The sequence below is a fragment of the Mastigoproctus giganteus genome, chromosome 5 (assembly GCF_048544385.1).
Source record: "Mastigoproctus giganteus isolate SK-2022 chromosome 5, ASM4854438v1, whole genome shotgun sequence".
Classification (NCBI taxonomy): Eukaryota; Metazoa; Arthropoda; class Arachnida; order Uropygi; family Thelyphonidae; genus Mastigoproctus; species Mastigoproctus giganteus.
In genome coordinates this window covers 219,750,519-219,765,043 of record NC_143579.1, presented here as the reverse complement: position 1 = coordinate 219,765,043, position 14,525 = coordinate 219,750,519, and the positions used below count along the sequence as shown (strand labels likewise).

The window sequence follows — 14,525 nt, the reverse complement described above, 5'->3', positions numbered from 1 at the left end:
TTATTTTTTTAAATTCTTATTATAATTTATTTTTATTGTTATATTTCAAACATCATGTAGAGGAATGTGCTTTTTGCTGCCTCTGATGTTTGCTTTACCTTTTTATTTTATTTTTTTTATTAAAGATTGTTTCCAACTATTTCACACGTTATTCAAATATATGTATAATTACACACACACACACACACACACACTCTGGTGTTCAAAGAAAGTGCATCGCCCCTTAAAATTGTAATTGTTGTCCGAATAACGTAAGTATATGGCAATATTTCTTACAGATTTCATCAGATAAGATTGACATGCATAGATGATGATGATGTAATATTGCATCAGCTGTTACTTTCAACTATATAAGCATGCTCTGCAAGATTGCAGTCATTCCTTGCTTGTGACGCCACAAAGAAAGATTGCTATGGTTGCTTTACGTGAGGAAGGATGTTCTTCCCGTCATATTTCTTATTACTATTATTATTATTATTATTATTATTATTAATAGCCATATGGTGCAAGGAAGCCTGAGGCTTATGCTGCACCAGGAAAAAAAAAAAGTTCCCGAGTTACCCTGAGAGAGAGAGAGAGAGAGAGAGAGAGAGAGAGAGAGAGAGAGACAAAAGTAGAAGGGGATCACCAAGAAAGAGAAGAATGATGATATCCAGCTCAGGACCCTGGGTGTGCCAAGCCCATACTCACCAGATGTGAGCTCCCGGGGTTAATAGAGTGTCTTGTAGTAATCAGTCAATAGTGAGTAGATTTCTTTCCAAACTCAAGAATACTGGTTCTGCTGATATGAAAAAAAGGAACCAGATGCAAACAAGTCCCTATGCTGAAACAAGACAGCATTTTGATGCGCTTATGCCTTAAAAACCATAAAGCTTCTTTGTCTGAGCTGAAAAGAGAATGGGAAGAACTTATAGGAGTGGTAGCATGTGCAGTAAGAGTCAAAAGACGTCTCTTCAAAAATGGACTTGTAGCCCATTGTCCTAAGAGGCAGCCCCTCCTCACACAAAAAATGAGAGGTGGCTCAACTAAATATTAGTTTGCATCTGGTGAACTTTTCATTTTGTTTTCCATTTAAAATGAGAAACGGAAGCAAATTGAGGGCTTCTGATAACATTTCAGCCATATTCATAATAACTGCACAATCATACATCAGCTGTTATTAAAAATATATAAATAGTGTTACGTTATATTAAAATAATGATGTAGATAAATTAAATAAATAGAATAATATAATTCCACCAGATAAAACTGATAAAAAGGTAACTGTCTGTACAATAAAATATGAAATTTTAAACTGCAAAAGAATTATTTACAATAAAACAATGTAGATAAAACACAAGATGATAAAAGTGCTAAAACACCATTGCTTTCAGAGGCATCCGCCTCCTTTTTCAACAGTGAGGTTTATCATACAGCACATCCTTAAATATTAGCAGGCTCATGGTTCGCAGCACGTGTTTCTACAGGAGCATGGGGAGTATGTTTTAGCATGTTTTAGTGCTTTTATCATCTTGTGTTTTATTGTAAATAATTCTTTTGCAGTTTAAAATTTCATATTTTATTGTACAGACAGTTATCTTTTTATCAGTTTTATCCGGTCAAATTATATCGTTCTATTTATTTAATTTATCTACATCATTATTTTAATATAACATAACACTATTTATATATTTTTAATAACGGTTGGTGTATTATTGTGCAGTTATTATGAATATGAATATTCCCAACCCCAGAGGCCTATTTGAAGATTTCAGCCATAATTGTTGTGTTTACCAAAACTGTTGTATAGAGGTTGCAAATGCTCGTTTTGGAATATTTTGAGAGCACCTGTCAAATATTGCTTAGCTTTATCTTAACTATTAATAAATATCTTTTGTTTATATTTCTATTTGTGATGATAGTCATTATTGTAACATACCATCGTGAAAAAGGGTTAGAAATGTGAAATTCCTAGGTGATGCACTTTCTTTGAACATCAGTGCATATAAAATATATATACAGTATATATAAAATTTTCACCCCTAATACATATATTCCAAATTCTAATTAAATTTCATCATTTGCATGATCACCTTGATATTCAGTTCAATAAGTACTATACTCTATATATATTTATATATACACACTGATGAGTCAAAACATTATAACCACCTACCTAATAAGATGTTGGTCCTCCACATGCAGCCAAAACAGCTTGTACCCAGCAAGGCATGGATGCTACAAGATTTCTAAATGTGCCTTGTGGTATCTGGTACTAACACGTAACCAGCAGATCCTTTAACTCCTTTAAGGTCCTTGGTTGAAACGCCACAGATCGGAGTGGCTGTTCCAACACAAACCACAGATACTCGATGTGATTGATATCTGGAAAATTTGGAGGCCAGGGCAATACCTGGAAATCTTCCTCATGTTCTGCGAAGCAGTCTCGAACAATCCAGGCATGGTGCATTATCCTGCTAAAAGACGGCACCGCCAGTGGGGAAGATTGTTGCCATGAAAGGGTGTACCTGGTCAGCAATGATGTTTAGGTAGGTGGTAGACATCAGAGTGTCTGGCATATGGATGACTGGACCCAGGGTATCCCAGTAGAACATCGCCCAAAGCATGACACCCCTGCCACCAGCTTGTTTTCGTCCTACAGTGCATCCAGGCAGGTGCCATTACTTCCCCAGGTAAATGACGCACACATACCCGGCCGTCTACATGGTGCAACAGGGAACATGATTAATTGGTCCAGACGACCTTCTTCCAATCACTCAAGTTCCAGTTTCGATGCTCGCATGCCCATTGTAGGTACTGTCACCAGTGAGCCGTGTTTAGCATGGGCACTCGGAGTGGCCTGTGGCAACGCAGCTCCAATTTCAGCAGGGTTCAATGTACTGTGTGTTGTGACACATTACTCCTGTCACCAGCATTCAGATTACTGGCAAGTTGTGCTACAGACAGTCACCCTTCTGTTGCCACGTGCCATTCAGGAGAGCCTTCGCTCACCTCAAGCATCAATGAGCTGTGGTAATCCAACATCTTGCCGGCAGTTCGTGGGTTTCCCTTCACGGACCACTTTTGGTAGGTACCAACCACAGCTGACCATGAGCATCCCACCAGCTGTGCTGTTTCGGATATGCTCTGACCCAGTTGTCTTGGCCATTACAATTTGGCCTTTGTCAAACTCGCTTAAGTCCGCTGCCTTTCCCATCTAAAGAACAAGAGTAACACTGATTAACGGAGCTCAATATCAGGTGTTTTTATACTGTGTCCTGCGTACGTGGGCTGTAATTCACCTGCAATTGCTTCGATTTGCATAACAACTCGCTGGTCATAATGTTTTGACTCATCGGTGTGTGTGTATATATATATATATATATATATATATGCTGAATTTTTCTTCAGAACTATTTCACTCAAAAGAGATTTACAAAGCATTATTAATGAAGAGGGGGTAAGCAGGGAACTGAAAATAATTTTGTTATAGTGAAATTTTCATTAAATTGGTATTGATTGTATGGGATTTTACTGTACAGGGAGCAGTAGATGTTTTGCAGATATTTTTGTGCAGGTTGATGATCATCACAATGATATTATAAAAGAAGAAAGTATTTATGCACATTTGATTTTTGTAGATAAAATGACAAGTACTTAGAGCAACTTGAAGTAAAATAAATTTGCTCAAGTCATTCTTGTGGTTTTCATTCTTCACAGAATTATTCAGCATGAGAGGACATTCATTTTGATCAGCTCTTTCTCTTGAAAAACATTGACCATATTTTTCATGAAACCAAAACCTGAAACATTGTTAATTTTGAAGAAGTAAATTAGTATTCAACTGGTGGTGCTAAAATAATACACACTAGTAAGCATAATTGTAAATTATTGTTTCAGTAAAATTAGATATTAAATGAATTTAATTAAAAATTATTTTTTTCTAATTTTGAAACTTCCATATTACACAGTATCTTTTACTCAAAGAAAACTTTGTTGTTCATTTATGAGTATTGAACTTGTTCATAAAGCCTTCGGTGAGACTTGTAAGTGTATTTAGTTTCACTTCTTTTTATTTTTCTTCCTAACCGGAGTGAACAAATTTAACTTTAATGTTATAATTTAATTAATTTAATGTTTTTAATCATTTTATTTAGGGTGAGAGACAAAAAGAAGCTATCAAGATTAACTTATCACTTTCAGCATTGGGTAATGTGATCTCTGCTTTAGTTGATGGCAAAAGTTCTCATATTCCCTACAGAGACTCTAAACTAACTAGGTTACTTCAAGGTAAGAAAACTTAATATGCTGCTTTTTTTAACTTTAATAAAATTTATTAAAAAAAACTTGCATTGAGTTTTAAATAAAAGCATTTTATCAGAATAAACTCTTAGCACAATGCTACATGAGAATTTGAAATATCATGTGTTACATGTGTGTTCTGCATGAACATGACAGCATAGTCATTCAGATTGGTTGTATGTCAGCACTCTGCATCTGTTTAAAATAAAGTCATGAAAGAGAAATCATCATTGGTAGGACCAACCAACACTTAGCAGCATTCTTAGTACTTTTTTCATATATTAATTTCAATGAACAAAAAAGTATCCAAAAAAATTCTTTTCATATTACTGTATGTCAATATGTAGCTTTGAATTTTTAGCATTTCTGAGTGAGAAAATTGTTGAAACAAATACAAAAAATGAATTATGCCTACTGTCTCTTGTAAGCATAATTCATTTACACTATGTTATCAGGATTTAAGCTCTCTATTTAATACATCACTCATAGCAGTAAAAACTTTTACGACTGCTTGCCCTGTTATTGGACGATTTTAACAAATTACATCACCAAATAGTGCCTTTTGTTTTTTTTAATTTATTTAAAAGAGAATTTGCTGTCTGATAAAGGATGAGCACGTCTTGAAAGAAGCTATCATTGCAGTGTTCCATCTTTTTAAATAAATGGCAAATTAGCCATTTGTTTGAAGTACAGCAGTATCAAGAAAACTTCTTGCAAATTTGTTGTTTTAGTTTTTAGGTGCACTAGTAACTTAGGCCATGTTGTGCCATTGTATATTATGTCCATACAAATGTGTATGTTTATTGGCTGATCTACATGTTGTGCAGGCTGAAAAACTGGAGTTACTTCATGGGCACCCCCAAGGCTGAAATTGGCCAGCCACAGCCCTGATTGAAAAAGCCTTTAGAAACTCCTTTAGTAATGATGCTATTCAAACCCAGACCTCTCCAAATGAGTGACAGTAATTTCATACTACTGCCTACTGCAAGTTCAACAAATACATGTATATACAGTTGATTCAGGTTATTTGGGACACATTGGGACTAGTGCATTTTGGCTCGATTATGTGATGTTTCACATAAATAGTTAAAAATACAGCTTTACGATTGATTTTCTGTACGATCAAATCACATTGACGATGGACTCACCGTAGTAAAGTACCATTCACTGTACGATATGTAGTAAGCGCCGGTCATTGTGATCACATTTATGAATTAAAGTTTAATTCTATTAAACAGAGTTTCTAATTAGCGAAAATAGGAGGAATATATCCACAGGGTATAAAAGTAAAGATATATTAAGCACAAATTTACACTTTATTACCTTACCAATTTTAAAATTAAATAATACGTGAAAATCGGAAAAATATTTTCCACAGGTTAGCAAAATAAAAATAAATATACGCTTACGTGCATAGCTTAATTAATGTGTACTGTAATATGTACATACTAACTAGTTGACATTTCTGTTCACTGACATTTGTGGGTGGGGGTTAAAATTTAAAACAGTAAAAAAGAGAAACAATCAATAACAAAGAACAAGGCACACACAAATAGCCAGTAACATGATATGTGCAAGTGATAATGGAGTAACAAGTTACGAAGCTTAAAAAAATAGGAATGAAGAGAAGATACTGAAAATAATTTTTTTTTATATGATTGAAGATTTCATGGAAGTGTAAACACATTTCACCATAATAACTCACAGAATTTCGGCTGTCGGTATTATCGCAAATTCAATAAGATCAAGTTTACTATCTGTTTATAATAGATTTCACTAACAGAAAAGCCCAATAAACAGGGGACTGCTAATTGTTTTATTGTTGGACCTCCAGAAATCTGACTGAACCATGTGGTATGGTCGGAGACAATCGTAGGGTAATCTCGAGTGCTGCAGTCTCCTGCCCCAATTTAAACGGCATGTTGTCCCAATTAAGTGAAGTAAACCCTGGCAATTTTCTCAATTGGGTTCTGTTCTTTAAGATTTGTCCCAAATAAAACAGCTGCCCTGATTTAACTGGTGGCCCAAATAACCGGAATCCACTGTACTGCTTTGTGGGCCTGCAAAAGCAAAATTTGTTGGTTCCCAACTGTTCAATGTGTTTAAAAAGAGTCAGTTTATGACAAATATTAGTCCTAAAAATGAATGCCGTGTTGTTGCCCATGTACTAATATTAGTTGGACATTCAGTTCGAATTTTGGATTGGGCTACTGTGACTGATAAAACTATTGAATTAACCAGTCAGTTTAAATCTTGCTGGCTGCAGGAATATATGAAAGGGCAAGACAGTCCTCCCAACCTCATAACTTCAGTAAGACCAAATAACATTAGCTATTTTATAATTTTGAAGCTCTAGCTTTGTATAGTTACTCTGTACTTTACTGTTTTACATATTTTTATTTTATTGCATAAAATAATAAAATAAAATACCAAATAAATAGCATACAGAAAAGCAAACATCAGACATTTTGAATTTTTCAGTATAAAGCATTGTAACTAGTTGATACAGCAGCGTGTTACTACTGAGTAGTAGCAAAGTGTGTTGCCCACTTGTATAGTTTCAAAAATGTATCAGCGTGTGCAGGCTGAACGTGGCATGCAGCATTCTGCCAGGTGAAATGAATGCTGTCCAGTGTGATGTTTGTTTCCAATGCTCTTTTAAACTACTTTACAGAAATATACCAGTAACATTCCAGCATGTATGATACTGCATGTAATAGATCTTTTTATATTATCATTTCTTAAATTACTTAAATTTGTATTATAATAGGTGAAAAGGAAAATGGAATGACTTTTTAATTGAAATATGTGCAAACAACTATTACATTGTTATTCACAGCTTTTTCTGAATAGCTTGAGAATATCCAGATCTCTGGAATACTAATACAAGGAGAGTTCTGGAAAACTGAATTATTCTGTTCGGTTAATAGTAGATAATTGTTAAGTGAACTGTGGCCGAAGAGAAGAATAACACACCTGAACTCTATAGCAGTTTCTAATAGTTTATAGTGTAAGCAAACAGTGAGAAAGTTTAGGGGCAATAAAGGATAGCAGAAGTATTCTCTTAAAAAATTTGAGAAAGAAGACATGATTCCACATTGTAATTGGATTATTAAACTCCGATAAATCAAATGATTCCTTTTTGAGGTGTCTACATTTTTAGAAAAGAATGCCTAAATTTATTTATTAATTATATATTAAGAAAAACTAAAGTTTTATATAATTATGCAAATTGAATCCCATTATTCTGTATTAGATTCTCTTGGAGGTAATGCTAAAACAATCATGGTGGCAAATATTGGACCAGCCAGCTATAATTATGATGAAACACTAACAACTCTTAGGTAAGTTTCTGTAACAATCATTTCTATATTTTGAAGTTAAACTACAGAAAGTTGATTACCAAATCATATAAAATACTTGGCTGGTTAAACAAAATTGAAAATTATTTACATGTTTTTTTTGGTTATAACCAAATTTCGAGGGCTTAGTGTCAGACAGCGTTAACTACAAAATTGCATTTTTGTTTTGAGACAATTTTAGTTTAACTTTATACAAATAACAATGCATATCATGTCATAGAAATGTATTTCTCTAGTACTTTACAAGTTAGCTTAGGCTATAAGTACATTTCCGGTAAACCAAGAGAATGTCAAATGACTTTTTCTTGGTTAATTACAAAAACGCTTACTACAAAATGATTTTGTAGTTAACGTTGTCTGATACTAAACCCTTGATTTATTGATTGATAGAGTACCAGTTTATATATATATATATATAATGTCTGATACTAAACCCTTGATTTATTGATTGGTAGAGTACCAGTTTATATATATATATATATATATATATATATATATATATCTGATAATTAAAATAAATATGATATCATTTTGATATTTTAGTTTTTTGGTAGTTTCTTTAACCCTTTTTGGTGATATTTCACGTCTTTTGGAACTGGTACCTTCTAGGGGGGTACCGCTAAATTATTTATAATTGGCATTATTTTAAATTTATTTTTTTATTAATTGGGTTTAATGACTTAATTGACTAAATTATACAGGGGATTATCGACTACCTTTTTGTCCTATTATCTCTACTTTCCCTTCCCTGTTTGTTTATTTTATATTATTTTGCGTTTCGTTTCGCTCTGTATTATTGCCGTACTACTGGCTGATGTTTTTATTTTAAATATCATATTTATTTCAATTATCAGATATAATTAGGCATCATGTGGAGGATGTGCATTTGCTGCCTCTAATGATAGCTACATAGCCATATTTATTTATTTTTATTAATTTTGCCTAACTTTTACCTCACATAATATATATATATATATATATATATACAGTAATACCCCGACTTACGCTACCCCGACTTACGCGAACTCGGAGTTACGCGGTTCTTGATTTTTTCGTTTGGCAACTCTGCCGCCCACTATCTTCAAGGTCGTTTTTCATATGTTATCGATATACGGTGCGACGGCGGAGATTGAGAGCGAAAGATGAACAAAATTCAACTTTGCTGCTTTTCTGTTTTTTATATCAGTGAAGGGGAAACACATTTCACCATAATAACGTAAAAACCAACACAATTCCAGCTATCGGTATAATCGCAAATGCAATTAGATCGAGTTTACTACCAGTTTATAACAGATTTCACTAGCAGAAACGCAACTGGATTTTTATTGTTTTATGGTAGTAACCCCTAGAAATGTGAGGTGTTAATAGTGTATCTCTGCCTTTATGGTGTTGTTTATTCAGTTGCTACATGCGCACAGCTTTGTTTATGCGTATCAAGCGTGCCTCCTCGTTTTGTAATTGTGCTTTATTCCTTAAAAATGAGTAAAATACTTAATTAAAAGGTGTGAAAAGGAAGCGTCCTGGTGAAGACACTGCAGATTCAGAGAGAAAAAGAAAAGCAATTATCGATAAACAGAGGCGGACTGGATCAAAAATTCTTACCCGGGAAAATTTATAGTGGCCTCACACTATGGTTTATGGCCAAAATCACACTGGCCCACCGGGGTTTCCCCGGTAAGGCTTATGGCCAGTCCGCCTCTGTCGATAGAGAAAAAATATGAAATTGTGAAACGCTTTGAGCGAAATGTAAGACCATGTGATATGACAGGCCTAAATGAAGCAACGGCGAAAAGCACATGACAATTGCAAACTTGACAGGTTGAAAATTGAAAAGGGCTCAATTGTAAAGGGCTTAAAAATTTTAGAAAACATAGACTCCAACGAAGAACGCGTTATAGCTACAAAGCAAGGAATAAAAAAATTATTAGCTTGCTACTAAGAAATTCTGCGTGAAAAAAAAAACGCGCTGTGTCGTCAGACGAATTTGTTAGATTTTATGAAGCCATCGACATCGAAATAACTTTTTAACATAAGTCATTTGTTTTTTTAATACATATTTTGTATTAATATGTATAAAGAACTGCAATTTTATTAATATTTTTCTTCTAAACTAGTGTTTTTGTTAGTCCTTGGTCCCAATTAAGCAAAATTTATATGTATTTATATGCAAAGTTGTACCCCGACTTACGCGAATTCGACTTACGCGATTTTCGTCGGACCCACCTATCGCGTAACTTCGCTGTATTACTGTATATATATACCTTGATTTACTTATATTGAGATAAATTGTACTTAATCCAGATGCAATTGATTCTATACATTTTAAAATGATTTTAATATTGATTTGAGCACAGCATGCTTGTTAAATTTCTGGATTTACAACAGACTCTTTTTGACTCATTTCTCTATCTTGCCTTCATAACACAGTTTTTCTCTGTCCATTTTGCAAAAAAATGAGTAAAGTTATAGGTCTAGAGACAGTCTGCAGATGAATGGCCTCTGTGGGCCTACTCTTAACAGGAAATTAAAAAAGCAAATTAAAAAATCCTCCAAATGTCTTTAGAAATATGGATTGTTTTAATAAGTGTTTCTCAAGAAATTTGCACACTTCTATTCATATAGAAATATTATCTTAATTCAATTATTTATTCAATTTTTTTTTATTTATTATTTTATTCAATGCTTTAATGAGAACTGTGTTTAGGAACATACCAAAAATTCTCTGTAATTATTGTGCATTGTTTCACTATTGGAAAGGCACAATTTTGCTTCCAAAACATGTTACCCTACTTTTTAAACAGACCTCGTAGTTTGAACAGGTCTTTAATGAGGACTTGTAGATGAAAATAACCAAAAATTGAACTCCTGTTTTTTTTTTTCCTTCTCCCTTCATTTACAGTATTTTCCCTGTACAGTAATACCTCGACTTACGCTACCCCGACTTACGCGAACTCGGAGTTACGCGGTTCTTGATTTTTTCGTTTGGTGTATATCTAAAATTAGCTTACCAGTGATTTGGAAGTCAAATCATAAAGCTTGGGTGACAGCTTCCATTTTTGAGGACTGGTTTGGTCACCATTTCATACCCGAAGTCGAACATTATTGCAAGTCTAAACAGATTCCATTTAAAGTGATGCTTCTTATTGACAATGCACCCGGTCACCCTCCTACCACCCTAATTAATTTCGACCCACGTGTGTAAGTTGTGTTTTTGCCTCCAAACACAACTAGCTTGCTTCAACCGATGGACCAGAGAGTCATCAAAACATTCAAGGCTTACTACACGAGGCGTTAATTTGCACGTCTGAATGAAGCTGTGAGACAAAATAGTGAGATATCTGTTAAAGACTTTTGGAAACAGTTCAATCTTTTAGATGCCGTAAGAATCATTGAAAAATCTTGGGATGAAATTTACAAAAAACATTGAATGGTGTCCGGAAGTAACTTTGTCCATTTTTTTTTAAAAACCGAGACGAAAACAATGCCAGAAACTGATCATGTCGCTCATGTGATAGAAGTTGTTAATCTTGCCAGACAATTAGATTTGGAAGTCAGTGGTGATGATGTCAACGAGCTGTTGGATTCACATAGTCAGGAGCTGACAATGAATGAGCTCATAGAGATGCGTGAGCACTGAAGTATCCGACACTTCAGACCCAGTTCCACCAGAAAAGCACATAAAGCACATGACAATTGCAAGGTTGACAGAAGGTCTCAGCTCAATTGAAGAACACGTTATAGTTATAAAGCAAGGAATAAAAAATTTATTAGCTTGCTACGAAGAAATTCTGCTTGAAAAAAAGAAGGCGCTGTATCGTCAGACGAATTTGTTAGATTTTATGAAGCCATCGACATCGAAATAACTTTTTTACGTAACTCATTTATTTTTTTAATACATATTTTGTATTAATATGTATAAAGAACTGCAATTTTATTAAATATTTTTCTTCTAAACTAGTGTTTTTGTTAGTCCTCGGTCCCAATTAAGCAAAATTTATATGTATTTATATGCAAAGTTGTACCCCAACTTACGCGAATTCGACTTAAGCGATTTTCGTTGGACCCACCTATCGCGTAACTTCGGGGTATTACTGTACTTGCACTTTTGCAATAATATTTTCATAATATGCTAGTTTATTTATTAGTGAGCATGTTAAATGTAGTTAAAACAAAACTTGTGATTTTGAAATTTCCCAGTCTGAAAAGTAAATGTTAATTTTATTAAATAAAACTCACAAACACTTTCAGGGTGATTGCAGCCCTCAGAATTACTAAACTTAGCCACCCATGATCTAAGCAGTAGCGGGCAGTTAATGGAAAAACTTCATGGCAAGCAGAATTTAAAACTCTTTAACACTAGAGTTATACCCGTTTTTGTCTACCTACCAGATCCAGCTCAATGATTGACCAACCAGTTTCCCCATTGTTTTCTCTTGTTGGCTGGAAACTATTTTGAACACCCCTAAAATAGTTATCCATTGATCTGAAAATTTTCAACCAGTTTTTTCCCTTAAATTAATCTAAAGATGATCTGAAAATTTAGTAAGGCCAATTGGATAAAATGTAAGTAGCTATTTCACTTAGAAGAAAGAAATGATGGAAGTCTGAAAGAAATGAAGAAAAGATGGAAGTCTGGTGGAACAGACTTCCATCTTTTGTTGTGGAAGTTGATATTGCAATAAGATCAAAAACTTAATAGTAAATACCTCCTGTTACAACTCCAGTACTATTGGAAAGGAAATGTCTGAACCTGCTGATATTTCTGATACATTAGGAATATCTTTTAAGATCCTTTCATCTATAGCTATGTATGAACATACTTTCAAAAGCTGGAAGCACAACCAAAGAAATATAAACTAAATTTCAATTCCACCCAGTTATTTCTATAGCTATATTTGTGCCAAGTCTTGCTTGGTAAAGAAACCCTGCATGCAGCAGCATCTGTTGGCACCTGTTACTCCATGGTCAAGAACTTAAGTGAAGTCCCATTCACTGTGTTATTACAATTATATAACAGAATTTTTCAGAGAATAACTTTGCCCTGATAGTTGGCATCACTCACTTGTTTTGACTTTTCTAAACTAGGTAAGAGTCACTACAAGTTACTGTCCTCTTGCTCATACTATCTATAAATAAGCTAGGGAAACTGTGGAAAAGGAAGCTCACCACTTGTTAATTAGAAAACAGTATTGTTTTTGAAAAGCTTTATCAACATTAGACCTCAATTGTTTTGACTTTCCTAAACTAGGTAAGAGTTACTACAAGTTACTGTTCTCTTGCTCATACTATTTATAAATAAGCTAGGGAAACTGTGGAAAAGGAAGCTCACCACTTGTTAGAAATCAGTATTGTTTTTGAAAAGCTTTATCAACATTAGACCTCGTGGCTAAAGCTGAGAAAAATATCCAAAATGCTTTTCTTCAGATATCCATCTAGTTATTGTGTCTTGATGTTGGAAAATAGTAGTAGTAGTAGTGGCATGTGATGCAAGAAAGCAAGTGTATGAGCTTAATCAGCCAAAAAAAAAAAAAAAAAAAAAAAAATCACACCATTCCCTCGAAATGCCTGTCCAGTTCCTCCTTAAATTTATTCAACCTATCAACTTCCACAACGACAGATGGAAGGTTGTTCCAGCAATTAACCACCCACTGACTAAAGGCAAATTTCCGCACATCTATTCTACATCTGTCTTTTCTTTTCTTAATTTGAATTTATGGCCCCTTAGGTTCGTAATCTGAACAAGTGGAAGGATCCCATCAGAATTCAGCGTGCTCAACCCATTCAAGGCCTTATACACCTCAATCAGATCACCTCGCAGGTGCCTAGTCTCCAGCCACTGCAATTTGCAGAACTTAAGCCTCTCCTGGTAAGAGGATCCCTTCATTCCCCTCACCAATCTTGTTGCCGTTCTCTGTACAAGCTCATGTAAATCTACATCCTTCCTAAAATGAGGCCTCCAGACCTGTATGCAGTACTCAAGGCGTGGCCTGACCATTGCCTTATACAGAGGGACAATCACCTCCTTCTCCCTGCTAGCAAAATTCCTATATATCATTGACAAAACCCCATGACCTGCCCTGGCAGCCTGTCTGCATTGCTCAGAAAACTTCATATCTGACTGCACAATTACTCCCAGGTCTTTTTCATTTTCTACCACCTTAAGTGTAGTACCACACAGTTGGTACGTTTCTCTGGGGTTACTTCTACCCATATGCAGTACTTTGCATTTGCCCATCCACTTCTTAGCCTATCTGCCCAAATTATCTAGATCCTGTTGCAGTAGCACACTGCCACCTGCCAACCTTTGTATTATCTGAAAACTTCGACATTAAGCCTGATATACCTTCATCAATATCATTGATAAATATACAAAACAACAGTGGACCTAACACCGAACCCTGTGGGACTCCACTAATAACATTTTTCCAAGAAGAGCAGCACCCATTGATTACCACCCTCTGTCTTCTCCCACTTAACCATCCTTTTATCCATTGTAGCCACTTACCCTTAATACCATTCTGCTCCAATTTGTACAATAGTCTTCCATTCAAAACAGTGTCAAAAGCTTTCCTGAAATCCAAATTTTGTCTACCTACCAGATCCAGCTCAATGATTGACCAACCAGTTTCCCCATTGTTTTCTCTTGTTGGCTGGAAACTATTTTGAACACCCCTAAAATAGTTATCCATTGATCTGAAAATTTTCAACCAGTTTTTTCCCTTAAATTAATCTAAAGATGATCTGAAAATTTAGTAAGGCCAATTGGATAAAATGTAAGTAGCTATTTCACTTAGAAGAAAGAAATGATGGAAGTCTGAAAGAAATGAAGAAAAGATGGAAGTCTGGTGGAACAGACTTCCATCTTTTGTTGTGGAAGTTGAT

At 34.7% G+C, this 14,525-nt stretch overlaps 1 protein-coding gene across 5 annotated transcripts in view; it reads left to right on the top strand.

Moving 5' to 3' along the window:
* The window catches only part of LOC150086120 (kinesin-like protein KIF3B), a 297,164-nt gene that overhangs the window by 157,442 nt on the left and 125,197 nt on the right, over positions 1–14,525 (top strand). For all 5 annotated transcript variants that reach the window (XR_016546957.1, XM_090373729.1, XM_090373728.1 and 2 more), the window contains 2 exons: positions 4,137–4,269; positions 7,538–7,625. Coding sequence is in view for 4 of the 5 variants with exons in the window: in XM_090373729.1 (XP_090229855.1) it covers positions 4,137–4,269; positions 7,538–7,625 (221 nt within the window). In the remaining variant the exon portion in view is untranslated. The remainder of the gene's footprint in view (positions 1–4,136; positions 4,270–7,537; positions 7,626–14,525) is intronic.